Here is a 24,468-nt window from a genome sequence, read left to right as displayed (position 1 = left end):
CTTTCGATAAATTCATACTTTTACTCAACAAAGATGCAGTAAATTGATGAAAAGACAACTTTCAAATAAATGCTGTTCTTTTGAACCTTCAAAGAGCATTACATTTTCAACACAATGCATTTCAACACTGATAATAATAAAAGTTTCTTGAGTACCAAATCAGTACATTGAGTACATTTTAAAATATATTAAATTAGAAAACAATTACTTTATTTTGTAATAGTATTTCACAATTTCACTGTATTTTTAACCAAATAAAGGGAGCCTTGGTGAGCAAGAAAAAAACAAAAACAAGAAAAATCCTACCGACTGCAAACTTTTGAAAAGACTTAATGGAATGGAGTTTGTCCAAGTAGTAAAACAAGTAGCAACACAAAAGTTTAACAATTATTTACTGAGACTGCACTAACAGGATCATTTGCCACAACTGCCGCAATCCCTTATCATAATATATTAAAGGAACAAGGAAAAATACAGTAGCAAGCATTTTAAGATTCAATAATGGCCTTGAGATGAATAACCAGCACTTGAAAATGAATTACTGAAACGGATGAAAAAGAAGCTGAACAAAGTACTATATTTTCAACAGAATGGTAGGTCTTTTGACTTTATACTTCAGGGTATTTAACTTTAGCTGAATAATTACTCCGCAGACGTGACAGTTCCCCTGGAGCAACCTGAGGTTAAGTGTCCTGCTCAAAGGGCAAAATGGTCATAGTGTTCTCTTAATAATTGCCTGTTCACATGTCACCTCATCCTGGGATCAAACCTGTAAAAGAACCTCACCACTTAGCCACCAAAGCTGCGTGCACGATAAGTACATTGTTTTTTTTTGATGAATCACTATGAATTACATTTACATGGTCACAAAGAAAACACATTTAACTTGCAATGTGCAAAGCCTATGAACGGAGGTATTTAATGAGGTATTTTAATAGCAGATTTAGTAAAAAAAAAGTTTTTAGCATAATAAAAAAAAATAATAATAATAATAAAATATTTTTTAACAAATAGGAAGCATGATATCTTCAGGGAAATAAACAATCTAAACCAAATTAACAAAAAAAAAAAAAAAAAACGTCTAGGGGCTATTACAAAAACTACAGTTCAGCGCATTATTGGCGAATTAAAAGTATAAATAGTATTCAAATCTTTTCATTTTTATCACCGCACATAAACACACTCGACCACTTAATGTGGCGTGGAGTACATCAGTCAGCTTTTAATGTAATGAAGTTCTTTAAAAGTCTATGATGTACTCAAATAATATCTCACCTGTGTATTTGGACAGTTTAAGTGGTTATGTTTTAGCCTAGAAAATGTATTACCACAACAAGGCTAGGGATGCAACGATTATAGATTCTGTTGGTACGATTATTGTCTGAGAAATAATCACGGTTTTATGATTATGATGATTATTATGTATTTATTCATTTCACAAATTGATTAATGTTTACAGTCACATGGAAACTCTTTAGATATTAAAGTGTTATTTATTGCTGGCTTTTGAAACAGAAATAACACAGTAACCAATAATACAGGACAAATTAATAAATAACAATGTTCATGAAGTATTATTAATATAAGACTATTAAGTTTGTTTATCCGACAGGGGAAATTTATTAATAATGAAGGGAATAAGCTGAACTATTATTGTAATCAACTGTCATCCATACGTATTCTTTTTAATAATTTTTATACCAATTCATAGGATTTTACATGTGGCCTGAGACAATCGGTAAAATCACTGTTTAAGTAACTAAACACACGTTTGTAGAGAGACGCGCTGATGCAGGATCACACACACACGCACACTCACACACACACACACACACACACACACACACACTTCTCTCTCTGTAGCTCTCTCACCCTACCTAATCGAATAATTAATTAAAGTAGCTAAATGATATAATTAATTCATTCAAATAATTGTGACCTTACCACATTATTTCCTCTCTATCTGATCTGAAGTGGGCAGAATGCTTCATAGCTTCGCGTCAGTCTTGCCTTCACGTAGTGCATTAAAATAGTTTAAAGCCGTATATTCGCTCTTTAGCAGCAGTTTTACAGCAATATTTAAATGTCATTCTTTGTGTACCCAAAATAATCCCACTTTTATGACTTCAGTCATTTTTCTTGTGGAAGTAAAGGATCACTGTTTGGTTCCTCTGTCATAGTTCATCTAGTGTGTGTAGTAGCCTCCGTGTCTCTGATAAGCACAGCATTTTAAGCTGGTGCACTGCTAGTGTAACTTTGTTTTCGTTTTGCGCAAGTTGCAACTGTTTCGTTCCATGCAACAGAAACAGTCGGTGTAGCGGAGCCTTTACAATTAATTAACCGTGCCGTTTTAAAGCGCGGTTAATCGTGAAACCGGTTAATCGCTGCATCCCTAAAGGCAACCATGAGTCACTTACAGACATGGAGCAATTCATCACTTTATATAAGTTCCATATATGTAATAATGCTGTACAGTAAAAACAAATAATATTTCTCCCTAGTGTACAATCTAAACCATGTTTCATCTTCTGTACAACATCCGACATACAGTATACAGCATTTTGTATATTAATGTTCTTAGTTAACTTTTATGAAGTAAAATATTCAACAACTAGTTCAAGAGAGTTCGCATCCACTGTGACTCATGCATACTTAAAATCCATCCCAGAAGTTTGAAATGAGCGAGGCTGTCTCGAGTCATGCTCTAATCTCACTGTACCATGAAATGCAATTCGAAAACATCACGTGAGCAAAAAAAAAGAGAGAGCGTGAGAGGGCAAGGGAATGATAAACAGGCAGATATCGAGACTGCTATCAGCAAACTGAACTAAACGAGAGACAAATACGAACATTTGAAGACTCAGAGTGCATGTAAATTGGATAACATCACTGATACACTCAAGGTGGGAAGGTGATATTAAAAGAAGTGGTGACCAATTACCTGCCAGCACCCTAAAACCTTCCAGCTCATAATCGAATTGTGCTCTGTTTAGCCTAGCCCACCAGATCCTCTCCAGCGTTCCCTGGAGGAGGGAAGAATAATGAAATGTACACTGCAGCCCGAGCTGGGCCCCGGCTGAGAGAAAGCTAGTGTAAACACACAGCAACCCCCTCTTTCTCCCTCATATGAGCTATAAAACCTTTTCTAATATGCAGTTTGGTGCATGCTTTCATTTGTTTAGCTTAGGTGCATATTATGTGGTCCAATGGGAATAGATGCATTAGTAAGCTAAAGGAGAATACAACGTCGTCTCCTCTCTGTGTATCTCTCACTGCCTGGGGCTGAACACCTAAACGCTCACTCGCTGCAGCTCTTTGCTTCCTCTTCTTGCTTCATAATTCATCTTAAACAAGCAGTGAAGCAACAAGAGGATACTAAGAGCAAAGCCCATCTTTCAGGGGACTACATGTTAGAGAAAGTAGAGGACAGATGAGTGTGTTTGTATAAAGATGAGCCTCTCCAATTACATAACAGCCCAGGTGCCCAGGTACAGCTGAAAGACACAATACTACACATTCACTGAATAAGTGATGCAATTCTTAATCTCAAGAGAGATTTTTTTTAGCTTGCAGAAAGTCTGGTTCTCATTGCAGCTTCAAGCACAGCTTTTGACCAAAACATTTCCATGACCTTTTTATATATATATATATATATATATATATATATATATATATATATATATATATATATATATATATATATATATATATATATATATATTACTAAATCACTGAATAAAATATTATACTCACCAAAAATGATTTCTTGCACATAAGGTACACATAACTATCATTACAATATCAATTCAATTTTTTAAATGAAAGTAGTACTTCTATTTGGGGTGGATTCATTAAATTCATAAACACAACGGTTTTCAGCATTGATCATTTATTTACTTATTTTTGACCAACATATTAGAATGATTTCTGAAGGATCATGTGACACTGAAGATTAGAGTAATGGCAAATGAAAATTCAGCTCTGCCATCACAGGAATAAATTACAATTTAAAATGTATAAAAGTTATTTTAAATGATATTAATATTTCACAGTATTACTGCATTTTTTATCAAATTTTTGTGAGCATATTTAAAAAGAAAACAAAAACAAAAAAACTCTTACTGACCATAAACTTTTGAAGTGGCTGATGTCTTTTATTTCATGTCCTTTTATATAGAATCCTAAAAAAAATACTTTTTAAGAAGTTATTAAAAAATATATAAGATCAATTTTTAAATATATTTAGACTCATTAAGATAGAAAGAGATCGCCTGACCAATATGCAAAACTTATAGAATGGATATACAGAAAACACAACACAAAAAAGCAGAAAATGGGTATAGACTTTGTGTTTAGAATTTCCTGTCCAAATCAGAATATACAGTTTTGTTCATGGATATGTACTGTAGTTAACTTGCTACTAAATGCCTTAAAACTCTAATTACTAATCCAGTGATTGGTTCTTCCTCAAATGTGCCTATCTGTAAATAAACCAGATAGAGTGGGGAAAAAAAAACCTCTTGACCTCGACTTGACCTCTGTCACCAATTTTGTGCACAATATGCATCAAGTGGTCAGTAAACAGCATGCTGTCAGAGGCTTTATAATCCCTAGTGTGTTCTGTGAACCAACACATACACACAAAGAGTGCAGTTCAGGCCATGTATGCAGTAATAATCAACAGAGAAAATATGCTGAAGGGGAAATATTTATGACACAGAGACAGAGCTCATCATCAAGTAATCTTCTCAACACTGCCTTGTTCCCGCTCAGTCTCAGTCTCTTCACTCTCCCTGTGGGCATGCCTGAATGTTCACACGAGCAAAAGCGCAAACATGCCAACAAATAAATCAATTGCGGTGTGTCATTGACAGTAAAGAGATGAATACATGTGCTGTAAGTTGATGTACTGTCTGTTTATATCATCACACTGATGTCATGTTCTTGGAATCCGGGACAGTGGTCAAGCATTTTAATCAATTTTCTATTAGAGTAACATAGTCGGTAAGACCCTGAGTTGGGTACAGGCCCGGCCCTAAAAATAATACAGAATCTAATCTGAATTATGGTTCAAAGAGATTAGGGGTCCGTAATCTCTTGAATAAACAGGGGGGGGCATGAAAAAAAAAAAAAGCTTAGGTGGGGGGTTGAACTAGGGCTGGACGATATGGCCAAAATTTATATCACAATATATTTCGGTCGATACGATATAATTCCGATATCGATATGAACACTATAAAAAGCCTCGTAAAAACTGCCAAGAACGCCCACAACAGATGTCAGTGTATATACATTTATGAAAAATGAATTTGCCAAGTCTGACACCTCATTTAAAACCATTTAATATTTTTGAAAAAAAAAAAAAAAAAAAAAAAATTTTTTTTTGCATTTAGACTTCATACAAACAATAAATGTGAAATCACTGTCAAAAAAAAATTACAGTCTCACCTAATTAAAATTAATATCTTTAACTTCAAACTGTAGGCTAATATATACTACCAGTCAAAAGCTTTTGAACAGTAAGATTTTTGATGTTTTTAAAGAATTCTCTTCTGCTCACCAAGCCTGCATTTATTTGATCCAAAATACAGCAAGAAAAGTAACATTTTGAAATATTTTTACTATTTAAAATAACTTTTATATTTGGAAATATTTTAAAATCTAAATTATTCCTGTGATTTCAAAGCTATATTTTTAGCATCATTACTCTGATTACATGATCCTTCAGAAATCATTCTTATATTCTGATTTGCTGCTCAAAAATAATTTGTTGAAATCAGCTGAGTAGGTTTCTTGATGAATAGAAAGTTTAGAAGAACATTTATTTGAAATAGAAATATTTTTAACATTATAAATGTCTTTATCATCACTTTTGATCAATTTAAAGCATCTCTGCTAAATAAACATTTCTATAATTTCTTTCCAAAAAAAGAAAGAAATCATGCTGACTCAAAGCTTTTGAATGGAATAGTGTAATCAAATCAAATGTAATCAAAATGTAATGTTACAAAAGCTTTGTTTCAGATAAATGCTGATCTTTGGATCTTTCTATTCATCAAATAATCCTGAAAAAAAGTACTCAACTCTCTTAAATATTGATAATCAGCAAATCAGCATAATAGAATGATTTCTGAAGATCATGTCAAGACTGGAGTAATGATGCTGAAAATTCAGCTTTGATCACAGGAATAAACTACATTTTAAAATAAAACAGTTATTTTAAATAGTACAAATATTTCAAAATTTAACTGTTTTTGCAGTACTTTGGATATAGATTGAAACAAATGTGCTTTAGTCAGTATAAAGAGTATGAAGAGTGCTCTTGAGTTGCTGCAGGAAAAAAAAGCATGTTGCTGGAGCCGGGCTTAAATGCAAACTGATTATCTGCCAGCAGGAGGCGCTGTGAGAGTGGTAGACCCAGCGGTTTCTCCTCCAGTAACGGCTATAATCAAAGGAGCTGCGCCTATGAACGCTTCTTTATCAGATAAACATGAAAATGCCATCGAAACTTTTCTGAAAACTGTCGGTTCCCTTCAAAGATACATTCATATAAAACACCCGCGACGTGTTTTTGATTTTGAAACGTACAGTGCTCATATTTATTCAATGAAGTCAAACGCCACAAAATAAATCAATGTATGGGGAACACTGGTATATCGAAATATCGGAAATGTGTTTAAAAACCATATCACCGTTATTGAATTTTTTTTATCGCGATACATATCGATATTGAATTATTGTCCAGCCCTAGGTTGAACTCCCTCCTGCGGACACCATTTGATAATAAGTCTGTGTGTAGGTCTTCTGAGATGGACAACACCATTTCATCAAAACCATGCTAATCCATATGCCATCCCTCTCTCTCTCTCTCTCTCATCTGTGAGCCTCCTCGATCCCACCCTCCATTCCCTTTGACCATCCATCTCTCAAAAGCCTCAAAGCAAATCTGAAAGCCAGGACAGAAAATCCAAGGCTGCGATCCAATGAGTCACAGTCACAGAAAACCTGGAGCTCCAACAGAGGCCTGATTACTGAGGAGTAAGTGAGAGATTGAAAATTAAAGGGATAGTGAAAATTGTGAAATGAAAATTCTGTCAGTTACTCACCCTCATGTTGTTCCAAACCTGTATGACTTTCATTCTTCTCGGGAACATTAAAGAAGAAGTTTTGAACAATGTTTCTGTGTACACACAATGAAATTCAGTGGGATTCAAAAACAACACTGAACCCCAATGACTTTCACTGAATGGACAAAAAGAGTTGAAACCGACACAATAATGAATAAAAGATAATTATGGGAAAAGTCTATTTAAGGTATGGTTGTTAGTAGTTCTTGATGGACATAAAAATGACTTAAAGTAAGGTAACCCCCCCCCCCCCCCCATTGGTGTGAATGGCATTTACATGTTTAAGTTGGCAAAAAGGGGCCAGCCCAGTCACAGCATGGGAACACAGAACAGGATTTAGATTTTGTGCTTCAACTGTGAGCAGTACACCACAGGAGGCAGCCAATGTTGTGAGGAAGACACACATCAAAATTGGTTGGAACATTAATCAATTATAGTTAAATAATAAAAGTATTAAACAAAAAATGTTGATCTGCAACTGGTAAGAATTTCTGCTCCATGGCATTTTTATGTCTCTGATTTTGTTTTATCTGCCATAGCTGCAACATTAATCAACACTGTCCTGTGTTTCATATTTTAATCTGTCTTTAGTACAAAATCTGTCTTTTGCTGAAGCCTTTGCTTTCTGACCTTTGGATGAGTTGTGGTGAAATGCCATTCGACCATGCATGACATCAATGCCTCTTAAATCTTACAGCGGTCTGACATTATTATGCTCGATGAAATCACCAAATTTATAGGCTAGTTAGTCTGGAGAATATTATCATTTTACCTTACATAAGCTACACAAAAATAAAACTATTTCTTTTGAAACTAAATTGTACATTTCAAATGAAATTTCTTTCAATTTATCTGATACTTCCTCCCTTGGAAGAACAGCCAATCTGAAGCCCTCAGCTTAGTTTATACGTGTATATTAGACAAGAATATTTAGTTTCACAGTCCCTGAGGTGGTAATTTTACTGCACAATGTAACGTTCCCGAAGTTAAATGTTAGTTTCATATCCCAAGCTCATAATTACTTAGGAAACACATTAAGGAAAAAAAATGTTCAGGAATAACAGTATCGGCCATACTTTTTATTACCTCACTGTGACTGGGTGGGCCAGGTTTCAGAACACTCAAAAGGCGTCACTGGCATTTAAATAAGGTCATATTCTGTTTCATGCTGTGACATCACAAATCCAAGATTGTTTTTTGGGGAAGGAAGCTTTGTGTAATGAAAATTACAGTATCATTTAGTTACATATGAAGCCTGAAAATCTAATAACAACATCTCACACACAAATTAGATTAATACTAAGCTATAAAACAATACTGCCATTGTATATTTGATGAACTTGGGCTCAATGAGTGAAAATGGTATCATGCCCACAGATTCTTTAAGAAACAGAAGAAGCATCAAGGTTCAAATTGATCAAACGAGTCAGACGACTCTTTTTATGTCCTCTGAGGTATTTAAGGCTGTATCTCTGTCATGGGGTGCAAAAGACACCCTTATCCAGGACGTCTCTTTGTAATTATATGCGAGAGGACTGTCATTTCAACACTGCTCCCCTCACTAGATGAAAGACAGGTAAGACAGTCATATAATTGGCCCTCTCATTGAGGGAAGAGGAAAAGAGAACGGGCGGGTTTGTTTCGATATATATCCTGTTTATCCTTGTTCCCACCGTTTCTCTCTCTTTCTCTCCAACTGTCTCCAGTCGATTGCGGGTCATTATTTCAGATGTGTCTGTGCCTTCAGGACAGGTCTATAAATTGTGGTGCTAAAGTGTCCAGGCCTCATTTAGGACAGATTTACACTCTCCATCCCATCGTATAACTGTCGCTCAATGTAAACATGCTCGCAAACAAATACATGCTTAAATGCAGCTGTAAGCAAGCATATGAGACGTGGGTGGACACATCAACTAACAGAGACAAAACTAACAAAGCTTTTTCCTGTCAGTCACCCTAGGAGATTTAAATCAATGAAACAAAACCTTGCACTTAAATAACGAGAGCGTGTTCACAGCAACATAATCATTATTTGCTACTGACAGCCTGCATCATGAAGATGTAAGGAACAAATGACTGCGAGATAGACTTCACATGCCTTCTTTTGTCCACCTTTTCACTCTCCAACAGTGTATTTGGAAATGATTATGAGGGACCAGAAGAGGGTATTACAGTGATGGCATCTCACAAAAATAATATATAAATATATAAATAAGAAAAAGTTGGAAAAGTATTGATAAAATAATAAGAATAAAAGAATAAGTAATAGTGAACAAATTAATAGGTAAATAAATGTAAAAAAATTCAGAAAAAAAAATCAATAATATAATAAAGTGCATAATAGTAAATAAAACAATGTAAAATATGTAAAACATAATAAATAAAAAGTGAATAACTACATAAAATACTAATATAATACAAATACAGATGAATTAATTAATTATTAAATACCAGTGAATAAACTAAACTAAACTAAAATCAAATCAAATCTGTGAATGGGAGTAAGTTTACCCTTAGATCCCTGTAGAGCCTTTGTTGTGCCTAAATCCTTGTTATGGACAGATGGCAACATAAAGAACCAAAAGTATTCTCTGACCCCAGAACAGAAGTTAGTCTTTCATGCCAGTATGTTTCTTCCACCTTCTGTCTACCTCTGAGTGACATACTGTAGGGTACAGCTCTTACATCTCTCCTGACAGACCGGAATAAACAAACAAAGACTCCATGTGAGTCTGTCCTTCCAAAAGCATCTTCTGTCAAACCTCTCTGTCCCACGGGCTGCTGGTTGTCTGTCTGTCTGTCCCGGCTCAAGTCAGCTATTAAGATTCAAGGGTCAGTCGTTTAATGTTAAAAATGCTACACTTCAGACAAAGGGAAAGGGTTGGAGGTTTTGGTTAACCTTGTGTGCTGGCACAAAAGGTTAGGTTTTGGGGCTCAACTGCACTGTACATGGCTTACAGTAGAGACAGCTCAGATAGACGTGTTGAGACCGACTGATTTTGGTGCTATAGAAAGAATGAAAACCTTATGAAGTGCAACTGATTTCAGCCGTCTCTCATTCTGCAGCAAAAGACAAACTTATTGGGTCATCTTCAGTGCAAGAAACTAAATTCATTTTCAAAACAGTCAATGTAATTTTTTGCTAGCTACTTAATATAATTGTTCATGCTCATTTCCCCTGTTTTTACATTTGTCATCATCTAACACTCACTTAAAGTTAATCTTTAAAAACACTAATAATTTAATTACACTTAAACGTAATCGTCAGCAAATCTCATAATAAAAATCCCATTTTTCATACTCTATGTTATAATGTTTAAGTTATGGAATCTAGAATAAATGATTTAAATTTATTTATATTTATTGTTTTTATTTTAATTTTGCCACTCATTTTATCCAAAATTTTAACATTAGCCAATTATCAGTTTTCTGCCATGACATGAAAATAATTATCAGATTATTGGTAGAATTATCTGATTATTTCGACCGGAATTTTATTATGCATATGCAGTGCATCACTACTTATTAGAGATCAATTATGTTTCATAATTTAATTCTTAAATCAATGGTTTTAAATGCTACAATAAGTACAATATCAAATACTGACATTCATTTTTAGATTTGCTAAGGATTAAACCTAACTGTGTAAGTAAATTAGTGTTTTAAAATGTAAACTTTAAGTGCGCATAAGACAATGGCAAAGGTTGTTTAAAGGTAAAAACAGAAAGAATTAGCATAAACAAATATGTAATATTAACCAATATCTAATATCATTCTATAACCAGTGTTTTTCTGATATATCATGCATACACAACAATCAGAATTAAAGAATATGGGCCTTGACTACTGTCTGGTCAAATAATAAAAAGTACTCCTATCAGTCCTGATACATATTTTAAATAATGTTTGTTATTATTATTAAGCTTTACCTCAGTCAAGTCACATACAGCCATACAAACGCCTCAACACTAAAGAACTAGTGTCACATACAGAACTCTATTGGGGGAAAATAACACTGTCCCCCTACTGGTCTGACAACATGATGTCGGAAATCATTCTTTAAAGAAAGTCCCACTGCTTCACTTCAACATTAATCAATCAAAGTGAAACACCCTGCCCACATCTCATCTTTCAGATCAATAAACAGCTTCACAGTCTTCATGAATGCAATCCTGCTCCCCCTCCCCACAGACCTCAGGTCTGGCTGGGCTCTGTACAGAGCGCTTCAGAGCGAGACATGCAGGCGAGGCAGAGTTTAGACCGGTCGCGCGGAGAGTTAATGAAGCCACACCAGTCAGCATGGCCGTCCATCTGTTTCCTTAATCCTTGTAAACATGAGCCACACTGTGAGAGGGTCCTAGCCAACCCCATTGCTGTGATTTACAGACATAAGGACAGTGCTCACTGTGAATAGATGGATGAGCAGGAGGGGTTTGGAAAAGTGTTGGCAGTGACAGCTTTTAGGAGATGTCCCCATAGAGCATTCTGGTCTGCAAGTAGCCGCACTGTGCTCAGCTCACCTGCTAATAGGAGCAGAGAGGTGGAGTGGAGCTGAGCGAGCAGAAAGGTGAGAGTGAGGTCGGCTGTGCCGTCCATATGTCCATCAGTGGGTTAAGAGGCTTGGGGAATAGAAGTAAAATAAGTAAAAATAAAAAGTAAACACAGAAAATCCAAACATTTCGATAAGTGCGAAGATGCCAATCTTGATTAAGGTAAAGTGTCAAAAGACAATAGTGAGGTGTGTGAAAATTCACCTGATTGACAGGCCTTGTGAACATGTCTGTGAACTACTCATTAAAATAGACGTTTTACTTGTTTTTGCCTGCAGCCCTGATAACAACTTGCCAAAGATGTTTCTTGTCATTATCTTGCCGATAATCCATTTTTTATTGCATCATATTCAATACAGACCTCAAAATTGATATTGGGAGTATTCAAATGAAGACTCTGATTATTTAAAAAAAAAAAAAAATCTATATTTTTACCCAGCCCTACAACATATTTTAGTTCAGTGTCTTTATGCAATCAGAAGCTGATTTTAATGGAACAGACCGAACATCAAAAAGTGTCTGGAGACTTTGTTCACCGTAACATTTACATGATGTCAATAAAATAAACTTGTGTCGCATCTCTGCATCGGGCATTTCCAGTGTAAACAGTTTGCAGGAGTGGTCAATCTTAGCTTTACATCAGTCTTGGAAGCTTGTTTTATTTTTTATTTATTTTTTGAAGCAAAACTTTACTTTGTGTACAACTGAAAGTACCCCACCCCTAAAAGCAGATTTAAAGGGCATCACAGAACCAATTTATTCCAATTCACCCTTTTCTGCATTCGCAACACATTAAACGGCTCCAGATTGGGTCCTGGCTCCAGAACCAGAACCTTGTCGGTAGGAATGCAGCAACAGATTCTGGGAGTCATGCCAGAGGGTGTGGAAGCGGCAACAACACAAACTCCAAAGGGATTAAGCATCACTATTTTGCCTTTTCTAGAACAAGCCCAACAGTCAGGGTGCAGCCAAAATCCATAACACTCATCTAAAGGGCGTTGACTGTGGAACCAGGCCTCCTGGACTAGACATGGCCTGCTTTAGATGAGTAAAGAGTGCCTTTCATTGGGTTCATGTGTAAAGGTCAAACACTATGCAACAGCTCCAGTGCATAAAACATTTACTGCATTGCTTTCACAGTGAACCTCTACTTGAAGACCTATAGACTGAATATATTTATTAACATTTATATACTTCTCTTGCGTGTCATACACTCTCAAACATTCTCATTTCCCGGTCAGGCAGAGTCAGGCTTGCTCTTTTACAAAAGCACATTGTGTGTGGCCTTCTACATCTGGCACAAAGAAAACTAAAGCGACGCCACAAGAGGACATTACTCTTTGGTCACACACCATCAGACTGCCTTTACCAGCATGCCACACACACAGGGGACGTTTCGTTCCAGCACTTCAACATTGAAAACCAGCTGGTAAGCATGCGTGTGTGTGTTCTCGGGTAAGACAAGCCACATCCCTCCCAAGAGGGCCCCTGTAGCATGCAAACCACGGCAGAATCCTAATAAAACCCCCCTAGAGATCCTCAGCTCTCCATATTCCTCTGCCCCTGGGGCAGATGGGAGTCTTAATAAGCGTTAAACTAAGAGAGATAGGATTCTCCACACTGCCTTTTGAAAGGGGAATGCCTCAAACCCCCCATCACAATAAAGGAGCCAGAAAGAATGGGAGCACATAAGGGAGTGCGCAAAAAGGAGTAGATAGGAGTTGAATGAACTAGTAAAAAGTTCAAGAGAAAGGTGTTTGACAACAAAAACAATAAAATATTGGAAAGGGATGCTATATTTTTGCCTCTATATGAGGTACAGAAACAAAACCACACCGTCTCACTTGGGCATAAACTACAGACTGTCTGTGGTCTAATCTTCAGGCATGGACTGGGTTGAACTTCCTTTAAAGGCTAAGAAGATGAGGGAAATCTCCATGGCCTCAGAAAGTCTCTCTTTCAAGGCAGGAAGCACAAAGGCAGGTGGACTGCATGAGACCTATTCACGTGGCCCCGGTTCCACTACTTCCAGACCCCTGCTGAAAGGAATCTGACATGCTACCCAAACCCCCACCGGCACCACCAGGGGGTCTGAGCTGAAGGCTCTTCACTCCTGATTTTTATAACTCTTTTAACTTTCACATATTACTTTCAAGATCCTGATGCAAGCCATAGGTTTGCCAATCAGAGAGCAAAAAAAGACCAACTTAACAAGTCACATCCATCTATCAATCAAAAGGAGGAGTATCGTTTCTCTAGCCAGCACAACTCAAAGCAAACCCTTTGACAGAATGAGCGACTGACAGTCCTAGATGTCCATCATGCAGTTGGGTTTGGAATAGATGCTACTGTATGCAGCAATCAATGGACCTTGCCAGACACAGCAGCCTGGGGAAAGGCTGTCCGCCAAAGACACTGTTGGCTTGGCATGAGCCTCGGATGCAGGTCTGGCTCACTGTGAAATATTCAGGCATTTCCTAGAAGGGAAGTGTGAAGCTTGGAGTCGATAGGCTGGCGTTAACAAGAAGAAAAGATGAAAAAGCCCTAAATATTCTGACTCAAACATGTCAGCTCATTGTTTGTGAGGACTGAATAAGAAGTGTGACTATGAATGGAAAGCTGAGACAGGAAACACAAACATACAACATCAGTCACTCTCTTGCTGCCTAAAGGAGTTATGAGCACGCCGACTCCTCCTCTACCTCGCCCTTCACCCCACAATCGGTGGCAGAAAGAGCCACATTCAGTTCTCTATTCAAGCCCGGCACAAAGCCACCCCACCGAGTCATTCTTCTTCAAACCCTGACACTCTCTGCCCCTCCAACCCACCAACACCACCCAGCTGCCGTAAACCCGGGTGGGGTGAAGAGTCTCCCTCCCTTGTATTCCCATTCAACTATCCACTCCTCGCTTTGACTTCATTAAAGTCTCTTTCTTTGCTTTCCCATCATGCACTCATCACTTTAGACACAATGTTCCCCCTCATCACTCGCTGAACAGATTCTCTGTTCCTCTTGTATCCTTTAAGTCAGTCTTTCTGCTACTACTACAAGTCCATATATTTTGCAACATCAGCTGGACGTTATTGCAAAATAAACCCAGAAAGGATTTTAATGACTCTGACGTGAAGCTGAAGAGGTTTATTTTGTGATCATGACGTCTGACAGCCCTTACAAAACTTAACCATGGTTTTACTACAAATAAAACCAAAAAAACATTGTTATTGTAGTTAAACCATGGTAACCACAAATTAACCATGGGTTTTCTATACTAACCATAGTTTAACCATGGTATTTGTAGTAAAACTGTGGCAATCAATCCGCCAAAAAAAAAAAACATAGTACACTTTTACTATAATAAAACCATGGTTAATTTTCGTTAGGAAGTACAATGCTCGATTGCAAGATTACTTACCAAATAAATTAATAAACAAATACACACATAAACCAATACAAATAATTATCAACTTAAATGACAATAAAGCATCTAGTCTATTATAAAGTAAAAAACAATCTTGTAGATGAACACTACAAGAAAATTCAATTGCTTATTATTAATCTGTGATCAATTTTTACATGGGCTAAGCTAAAGAATTCCATTCTTCATTTTAAATTCTCTCTTATTCAGCTATTTGTGTCTCTCACCAATTTATTGTTTTTATAAGCAATATTTTCAACTTCTTCTGAGCTGCCTTCTAGCATCCAGCAAATAATTTATGCTCACCATATATAAGCTAAAAGTTTGCCAAAGTCATTTTTACTATAGTCAGCTATTCTGGCATTAAAAGACAGTGACAGCAGAGTGATATGGCAGACTTGACAGTAGGATGCTATGTTGCACGAACAACAGTGAAATGATAATAATTTAATCATCCTTATACATAAATACAAGACCACTGAATGCAACAATGGACCAATCAGAATCAAGTATAACAGAGAGCCATGCAATAAATCTTTTTAACCCAGTGTCCTATTTCTTCCTCTCTCCCACACACTCTCTTTCCTGTTTGTTCCAGATTTATGATGGTGCACATGCACAATATTGGCAAAGTATTAAAAATGTCCGTCATTAATACAGAGAGCTCCAGGCATCGATAAGAACCTTAATAAAAACATCTCCACTCAACGATCTGCTCATCACTTGCCCCTCTCTGTCGCTGTCCCTCACTCTCCCTCCTTCTCTCGCCCCATCAGTGTCTTCTTCTCTCAGACTGTGCCAGGGACTTAATGATGCTTGAATGCCAATGCTTCTGACTCCTGACTTTTCACTCTCACTCTCTTTTTTTAATAAAGTCTATTAAAAAGGCAATCCCTGGGCTCCTTCAATCTTAATACAGCTCTCTAAGATATATTTCTCAGGCTTTTCCTCTCTCTCTCTTCCTTTCACTCTTAAGTACTAGATGAATACAGCTGCACTTCATGCTTCACACACACATATCCACATAAACGCAAAGTGTACTACAAACACAAAATCAATAGAAAATAGTTCTTGAGTATTTTGGGAGTGGGAAATGTTGATCTATGTACATATGCATCAAATGTATGGTTACAGATTTAAGTTTTTTTCAAGTAAAAAAAATCCTGATGTACTAATATTACAATTCTGACTAACACAGTTGAGTTGATAATTATTTTCATGTAAGGCAGATAAACAACAAAATTCACTCACTCTCTCTAAAGGACTAGGCATAAATAATTAAAATAAGCTTGAAAAAAAATAAGAAAAAAGAAAAAAACATATTGTGAAATATTATTACCATGTAAAATAACTTGTTTTTCAAATATATAAATATAAACTTAAAAATGTAATTTATTCTTATGATGGCAATGCTACATTTTCAGTAGCCATTTCTCCAGTCTTCAGTGTCACATGATCCTTCAGAAAAAAATTCTAATATGATGATTTGGTGCTCAAGAATAATTTTTTACTACAGTATTAGCAATGTTGAAAACAGTTTGTTTTGATAAATTATAAATGCCTTTACTCTCACTTCTGATATATTTAAAATAAAAGTTTACTAAAAATAGTAAAAGTATAAAAAGTAGTGTACTGTATGTATCAAATACCTACAGATATAAATGTTAAAAAATAATTATAATAAATAAATAATCTGACAAATCAACATGTAATTCATTCAGGCGATAATTAAGTGCTACTAACAACCCTCAACAGGTTTCTGTACCGCCCTCTCACACCTGCCTGCACAGACGACACATGTCCAACACCACCTCAGAAATCCACTGCATCATAAACAGATCACACACACAACCATAAACTGCTTTAAAATATTAAAGAAGGCCACTTTACAGTGATGAATAATACAGTATGGGGGTGAGTGGAAAACCAGCGATCTCCTCACCCCTCTCTCTGCCTCCCACAGTGGCCATAAAGCTAATGCACACCACAAGACTGGTGGTGCAGATCTCTGCCAGACCTCTCACCGATCCATGCATTCCTTCCTTCGCATTTCCTTTCCTCTAGACCTAATTACAAGCCTTACTGGTTCTCTTCCTACCTTAGTTTTCTTCTCTTTGCCTTTTGTAGATTTTGCATTCATAACTGAATTTGACAATGTGTATCTTACAATTCACAGCAAGCAAACTCAACCACAGTTGACCTATTCTCAGAGATAACCAATTATCCCCCCACGCCCTGGACTACCAGCGGAGAATTCCAGCAGCCTTGACTGGGAGGATCCGACATGTTATGCTCTCTGAACATGATGGGCAAGCAAGAGCACACCTCCCTTCCCCATCTTGACCTTAGGCAGTTCAGCTTGACCTACACCCACCCACTTTTCTAGGCCTGAAATTAATGCTCTTGAAACTGTCCAAACAATATGACTGAAAGGTTTAGGTCTTATTCAGAACAGTCTCAAATGTTTTATCTTCTCCAACTCTCAAAACACGTACCCATACATGCAAATCCAGTCAGTGCAACTCCATTACATACACAACAGCACACCATCTCTATCCAGCTCAAGCGTGTATACAGGGATGTTCTGCCAAACAAACACACATGCATACACAAACGCGCGCACACAAACAGAGAGGAGAAAAGCTGATGGGGCTAAGGAGCCAGAAGTGGGTTCCTGGCAGTCTGGGTAATTAATGTGTATGTCAACACTGAAAGAGCTGTACCATACAGGAAATCTGAGCTCAGCACAGCCACAATACAGACAGACAGGAGGGAGAGGAAGTATACAGGAATGGACAGAATGAGAGGGAAGATAAATGTTATCCACCTTGACTCTGATGTTTTATGGATGATCTGAAATATGCGCTGGCATCTCCATCTCAACGAGAAACAGGATTGGAGTACATCTGTCTGTAAAATCTAGACCGTTCGTGTAAAGTTTCTCACATACTGTATAAAGAACAGGGCAGGTTGTCACTTTTTTTTTTTTTTTTGTGAATAATTCTTAGAGCAAGTTTATTTAGTTATTTTCTGTATAATTCTTGACTTTTCTGACTTGACCTTTCTGTATAATTCTTGCCCGTGGGCAAGGATAATTCTTTCATGAAACTGCAGAAATCTATAAAAATATAAAACCGATGATTATCAATTATTATAAATTTATAACATTTAAAACGCATAACAATTTGCCCCAAAAAAGATCCTCAAAACACAGTTCTCACCTTCTCAGTTAAAAGTTAAAACACTTATAGGTTTTTTTTTTTTTTTTTTTTTTTTTAAGACAACTTCCCTGTGTGACAACTAGCCCCAATCTTGTCTATATTAAAACCCTGAGGTTGAAATAGGCATGTTTTCTACAATGGACTGCAGGTAGATCTTTACAAGAAAGGACACTTAAACTGGAGTTCACATCCGTCTCCAAATCGGAAGTAAATCAACCTGTCCGTTTTCTGTCTGATTCCTCTTTACCAGTGGAAAACCAATCAGCTAAACCCTGTGAATGTGCACTTCTATGTCAATCTGATTACATATGTGACCAGAGTGCAGAGAGAGATTTCTTTGACGCTTCATTGCTTCCAGTCACTTCTAAGGTCAGACAGAAGGTAGGCTATCCTTTATGCAGAAACAATAACACATCACAACATGATCTACTCATGAATATTTCTCCTTCGTATGGTAAATAATATCCAGAACTTGTCAAATATGTCAGTAAACGGTTTGGTTATTTTTATGGGATCTTTTACAGAGGAATTTTGAACTTGCTGTAAAATCATTGCTGCCAATTCAACAGTCTCCCCCAAATTCTTCTGTACAAAATCCTTTAACAGTATGAACCTGCAGACTACATCACTGATTACAAACTAAAACAAAACTGAGCTACTTTCAACAAAATTCATTACTCTACAAAATCAAGCTTTAAAAACATCTTACGAGGAACTTCTACCACCACTTAATCAAGAGCATGTGCTAATGTAACCCTACACTACATCAATCAGAAAAGTAAAATAACAGAGAGGAACAGATTTTAAAACAACACACTAATTCAGAACTCACTATCTCTGCTTTCCCTCAGATGTTGTTTCCTTTTTTCTGTCTTTCAGGAGCCAGGAAGGCACTGAGCTAAACCTTAATTACTCCAAGAACACCAGGGGTTCTGCTTTTTATCCGCTGCTTGGAAGCTCGGCATGGCAAGCAGAAAGAGAGGAGATCAACAGAATATTCCTCTCTGAAGGCAGAGAGAGAGAGATGAGTGCACATGCAGCAGTCACATCCCTTCATCTGGTTCTTACACTGCCTAGATGATAGATAGATAGATAGATAGATAGAAATATTTTTAGTTAGGTAAAAACATAGATACATATACATAAAGATAGGATTTAATCACTATACAGGGTATAATATTTAAAATTAACAGTGCCACTTGTTATAATTCAGAGATAATGCATCCCTTTTTTTTAGAGAGAGATGCATATCTCGTTTTTTTGTGGATCAACAAAAAACAATCTATAAATTTCTCCATTATTCCGCTATTAATGCTTCTGTCTCTTGCACAAGGTTGTAACAGCTTCTATGCAATAAAAAAACAAAAAAACAAACAGGCCAGAAAAAAGTAAAGTAGCTTTCATTCTAAAAGACCAATGACTCGTCGGCTTATGTATATAAAAAAATAAATAATAAAAAGACATCACTTGATACAAATGTCGACAAATGTTGAGAAACACAAATCCTGCTCGACGACCTCATTATCACTAAACTTATCTGTGTTTTGGGTGTGTATACGTGATCGCGCTTGCTTAGAAAACCCACACCTGCTTTCCCGTATGTTTCAGACGGAAAATATAAGGAAGTGTTTTATTATAAATATGCACATTATTAATATTAATATGTTATTATTAAAATGGCTCGTACCTGCATGGGTCGCAAAGGTTGCGCAGAGTAGAGCTAAACCGAGCAGGCAGGCGGGAGTATGGTCGCGGTGTATCCACGCTGAGAGCATCTTCACCCGGTCGCGCTACTGCCAAATGCCCCCAGGTGCTCTCTCTCCAGTCGGCTGAATCTCGCTGAATCCTCTGCGAAGGATACTTCAAATAGTGGGAAACGTGGAGTTCACAAACTTCACAAACTTTCAAAAGAACGCACCGTGGTTTATTATAAAACCTATTTCCCCAAATCAGGACTCGATGTTGAATTACAGTTACACAAAATGTTCAGTCAGGCACACTGCAGGCCCCGTCCGTAGTGAAACACAAAATACCCAACAACCTGCGTAAAGTTCATCTCATTCACAACTCCACTGAACCAGCGAACGCGTTTTCTCTGGCACTGTTTGAAAACTGATGAATTTTCCGCGAATGAATCGAAAACAAAAGTACTTGACAGCTTTATTCCTGTTGAGACGAGAAGAAAAAGTTGTCCGTGAGCGATAAATATAATGCCATAGTTGAGAGATCTCCGCTGTTATCTGTGGAACGCCATAGTCCTGACGCTGCCGCTCGTCCGTGTCTCGAGTACTGAGTGTAAACACACCAACACTGGTATGAAGCGCGAGCCTCCAGACTCTCATCTCCCCTCAACCAATCATCAACCTTCAGACCCACACTGAGCTCAGGCGAATAGAGATGTGACTGGAAACACGGAAAGCCCGGAGACGGATTAGGGGATTCAATGAAGGAAAAATATTAATATATATATATATATATATATATATATATATAATATATATATATATATATATATATATATATATATATATATATATATATATATATATATATTATAGCTAGGTCTAAATAAAAATCGTTTCGTTATTTTACAAGGAATTGTATAATATTATTGTTCTTGTTGTTTAAATTGTCTATATTTTAACAAATCTAGCCATTTTTTTATGTATGTGAGCTGCGTTCTTTTGGCCTTGTAGGCTTGACTGTCTTTAATTCTAATCTTCTATTGATTATGATAAATTAAGGGTGGTTTGGATGAAGGGTGTTGTTAATGTTAATGTTAATTAACAACAAGAATGTGTTAATGTTAGTTTTAGTATTAGGGTTAGTAACACGATCACATTTTACAGCCATGCCTCCCAGCATGTTTCATTCACGTTCAGTGAATTTATGAACGTACTCTCGGGAACACCACAAGAGGGCGACAGTTTCCACATGTGTTTTTGGGTCATTTCAGATGCTGAATATAGGCTGATTGTCCAGTGGCCGTTAGGTTTCATTGTTACCCTCCAGAAGACTGCAGTCAGAGCTCTCAGGTTTTGGTTGGGTAAGCAGGAACTAAAATGTAAACAGGTTATTCAAATCGCAGTCTAATTGCCACAGGAAGCTGAATCTTTTGTAATGCTGATGGAGGAGGACCATCTATTTGAGTCTGGTAAGGGCAGCAGTTCCTGATCTGCAGGTGTTGCTAAACCAGACAGGGAAAAACACTCTGTAAACAATTTAATTTATATTTAATGCGAGTTGCTGATTTGTCAATGTTAAAAGTGTAATGTTTATAGCTCTCAAATCTGTTCTGACATGGTTTATAGGCACATCACTACAACTTATACTTTTTCTCCCTTTATATCAGGTGCAGTTCTTAAATTTATAAATACAGTATGCTCTATTTACACCTGCTGAAGTGGCTAATTGAAAAAGAAATGAAAAAAATACATCCTGTGAAGACATGCAAAAATGGTGGTTATAATATACAGGTGCACCTCAATAAATTAGAATGTTGTGGATAAGTTCATTTATTTCAGTAATTCAACTCAAATGTATTAAATAAATTCAGTGCACACAGACTGAAGTAGTTTAACTCTTTGGTTCTTTTAATTGTGATGATTTTGGCTCACATTTAACAAAAACCCACCAATTCATCTCAACAAATTAGAATACTTCAACATTTTTAATGAATTGTTGGCCTTCTGGAAAGTATGTTCATTCACTGTACATGTACTCAGTACTTGGTAGGGGCTCCTTTTGCTTTAATTACTGCCTCAGTTCGGCGTGCATGGGGGTGATCAGTTTGTGGCACTGCTGAGGTGGTATGGAAGCCCAGGTTTCTTTGACAGTGGCCTTCAGCTCATCTGCATTTTTTGGTCTCTTGTTTCTCATTTTCCTCTTGACAATATCCCATAGATTCTCTCTGGGGTTCAGTTCTGGTGAGTTTGCTGGCCAGTCAAGCACACCAACACCATGGTCATTTAACCAACTTCTGCTACTTTTGGCAGTGTGGGCAGGTGCCAAATCCTGCTGAAAAATGAAATCAGCATCTTCAAAAAGCTGGTCAGCAGAAGGAAGCATGAAGTGCTCCAAAATTTCTTGGTAAACGGGTATAGTGACTTTGGTTTTCAAAAAACACAATGGACCAACACCAGCAGATGACATTGCACCCCAAATCATCACAGACTGTGGAAACTTAACACTGGACTTCAAGCAACTTGGGCTATGAGCTTCTCCACCCTTCCTCCCGACTCTAGGACCTTGGTTTCCAAATGAAATACAAAACTTGCTCTCATCTAAAAAAGAGGACTTTGGACAACTGGGCAACAGTCCAGTTTTTCTTCTCCTTAGCCTAGATAAGACGCCTCTGACATTGTCTGTGGTTCCGGAGTGGCTTAACAAGAGGAATACGACAATTGTAGCCAAATTCCTTGACACATCTGTGTGTGGTGGCTCTTAATGCCTTGACCCCAGCCTTAGTCCATTTCTTGTGAAGTTCACTCAAATTCTTGAATCGATTTTGCTTGACAATCCTCATAAGGCTCCGGTTCTCTCGGTTGGTTGTGCATCTTTTTCTTTCACACTTTTTCCTTCCACTCAACTTTCTATTAACATGCTTGGATACAGCACTCTGTGAACAGACAGCTTCTTTGGCAATGAATGTTTGTGGCTTACCCTCCTTGTGAAGGGTGTCAACGATTGTCTTCTGGACAACTGTCAGATCAGCAGTCTTCCCCATGATTGTGTAGCCTAGTGCAGTGGTTCTCAACCACGTTCCTGGAGGACCGCCAACATTGCATATTTTGCATGTCTCCTTAATCAAACACACATCTGATTCAGGTCACCTGCTCATTAGTAGAAACTCACAGACTTGAAATGGGTGTGTCAGACAAAGGAGACATGCAAAATGTGCAGTGTTGGGGGTCCTCCAGGAACGTGGTTGAGAACAACTGGCCATGTGAACCAAACTGAGAGACCATTTTGAAGGCACAGGAAACCTTCACAGGTGTTTTTAGTTGATTAGCTGATTGGCATGTCACCATATTCTAATTTGTTGAGATATTGAATTGGTGGGTTTCTGTTAGATGTGAGCCAAAATCATCACAATTAAAAGAACCAAAGACTTAAACTACTTCAGTCTGTGTGCACTGAATTTATTTAATACACAAGTTTCACAATTTGAGTTGAATTACTGAAATAAATGAACTTTTCCACGACATTCTAATTTATTGAGATGCACCTGTATGGTCAGGCTAAAATGACTGTGCCTGGCAGTCTTCAACACAAATCTGACTTTGAAAGCTCATAATCCCTGCAGACCAGTGACGATTTCCCTCATCTTTCCCTCTTCAGTTTCCTGGAGCATGGATGTATTTTAGAGTTTGTCTGGTCATAAAATACAATAAATAAGATAGGACAAACACTTAAAGAATAAATGATTACAGGAATAGTTCACCCAAAAATAAAGATTTGCTAAAACTGTATATTAACCCTGAAGCCATCCAAGATGTAGATAAATTTATTTCTAAATCAGAACAGATTTGGAGGAATTTAGCATTACGTCACTTGCTCACCAGTAGTTCATCTGCAGTGAATGGGTCCCGTCATGAGAGTCCAAACTAATTATAAAACCATCACAATAATCCACATGACGGCACCCATTCACTGCAGATGATCCATTGTTAAGCAAGCGATGTAATGCTATTTCTCCATATCTATTCTGATTGAGAAACAAACTGATCTACATCTTGGATGGCCTTAGAGTGAGTATATATATATACAGTATATATATATTTTTTAGCAGTTTTTCATTTTTGGGTGAACTATTGCTGTAATATTCCTGTTTAAGAATCATTTAATAATAATAACAGATTTGAGAGCATAAACATACTGAGAGACTTTGCTGCATCTTTAATTGAATCCATAAGATGTTTCCACTAGCTGAGCAAACTGTCATATCGATTTGATCCTCTGCCAGTGTCATCAGCTCAGATAAGTTTGCAGCCTACTAATGGAACATGGTTTGCTTTCATTACTTCTCAAACACATATTCAGTTACCGGGGAGATGGCAATTGCGATAAGATTTGCGGTGCTTCAGTCTGAATAATGTTGAGATTAATTGGAAATGTAATTTATGATGAGCCGTGTAACAGTGAGGTGAGAGA

General features: G+C 37.1%; 1 protein-coding gene across 7 annotated transcripts in view; it reads right to left on the bottom strand.

Moving 5' to 3' along the window:
• The window catches only part of LOC109099567 (netrin receptor UNC5B-b-like), an 82,977-nt gene that overhangs the window by 38,348 nt on the left and 20,161 nt on the right, over positions 1-24,468 (bottom strand). For 2 of the 7 annotated variants that reach the window (XM_042769015.1, XM_042769019.1), the window contains exon 1: positions 20,003-20,703. The exons of 1 other annotated variant lie outside the window; for it this stretch is intronic. In XM_042769015.1, coding sequence (XP_042624949.1) covers positions 20,003-20,090 — 88 coding nt within the window. In that variant the 5' untranslated portion in view covers positions 20,091-20,703. Of the gene's footprint in view, positions 1-20,002; positions 20,704-24,468 lie in introns of those variants that run through there. 4 more of the 7 variants (XM_042769014.1, XM_042769018.1, XM_042769016.1 and 1 more) reach the window with 4 other exon arrangements.

The sequence above is a fragment of the Cyprinus carpio genome, chromosome A13, assembly GCF_018340385.1.
Source record: "Cyprinus carpio isolate SPL01 chromosome A13, ASM1834038v1, whole genome shotgun sequence".
NCBI lineage: Eukaryota > Metazoa > Chordata > Actinopteri > Cypriniformes > Cyprinidae > Cyprinus > Cyprinus carpio.
This window is presented reverse-complemented; position numbering and strand designations above follow the sequence as displayed.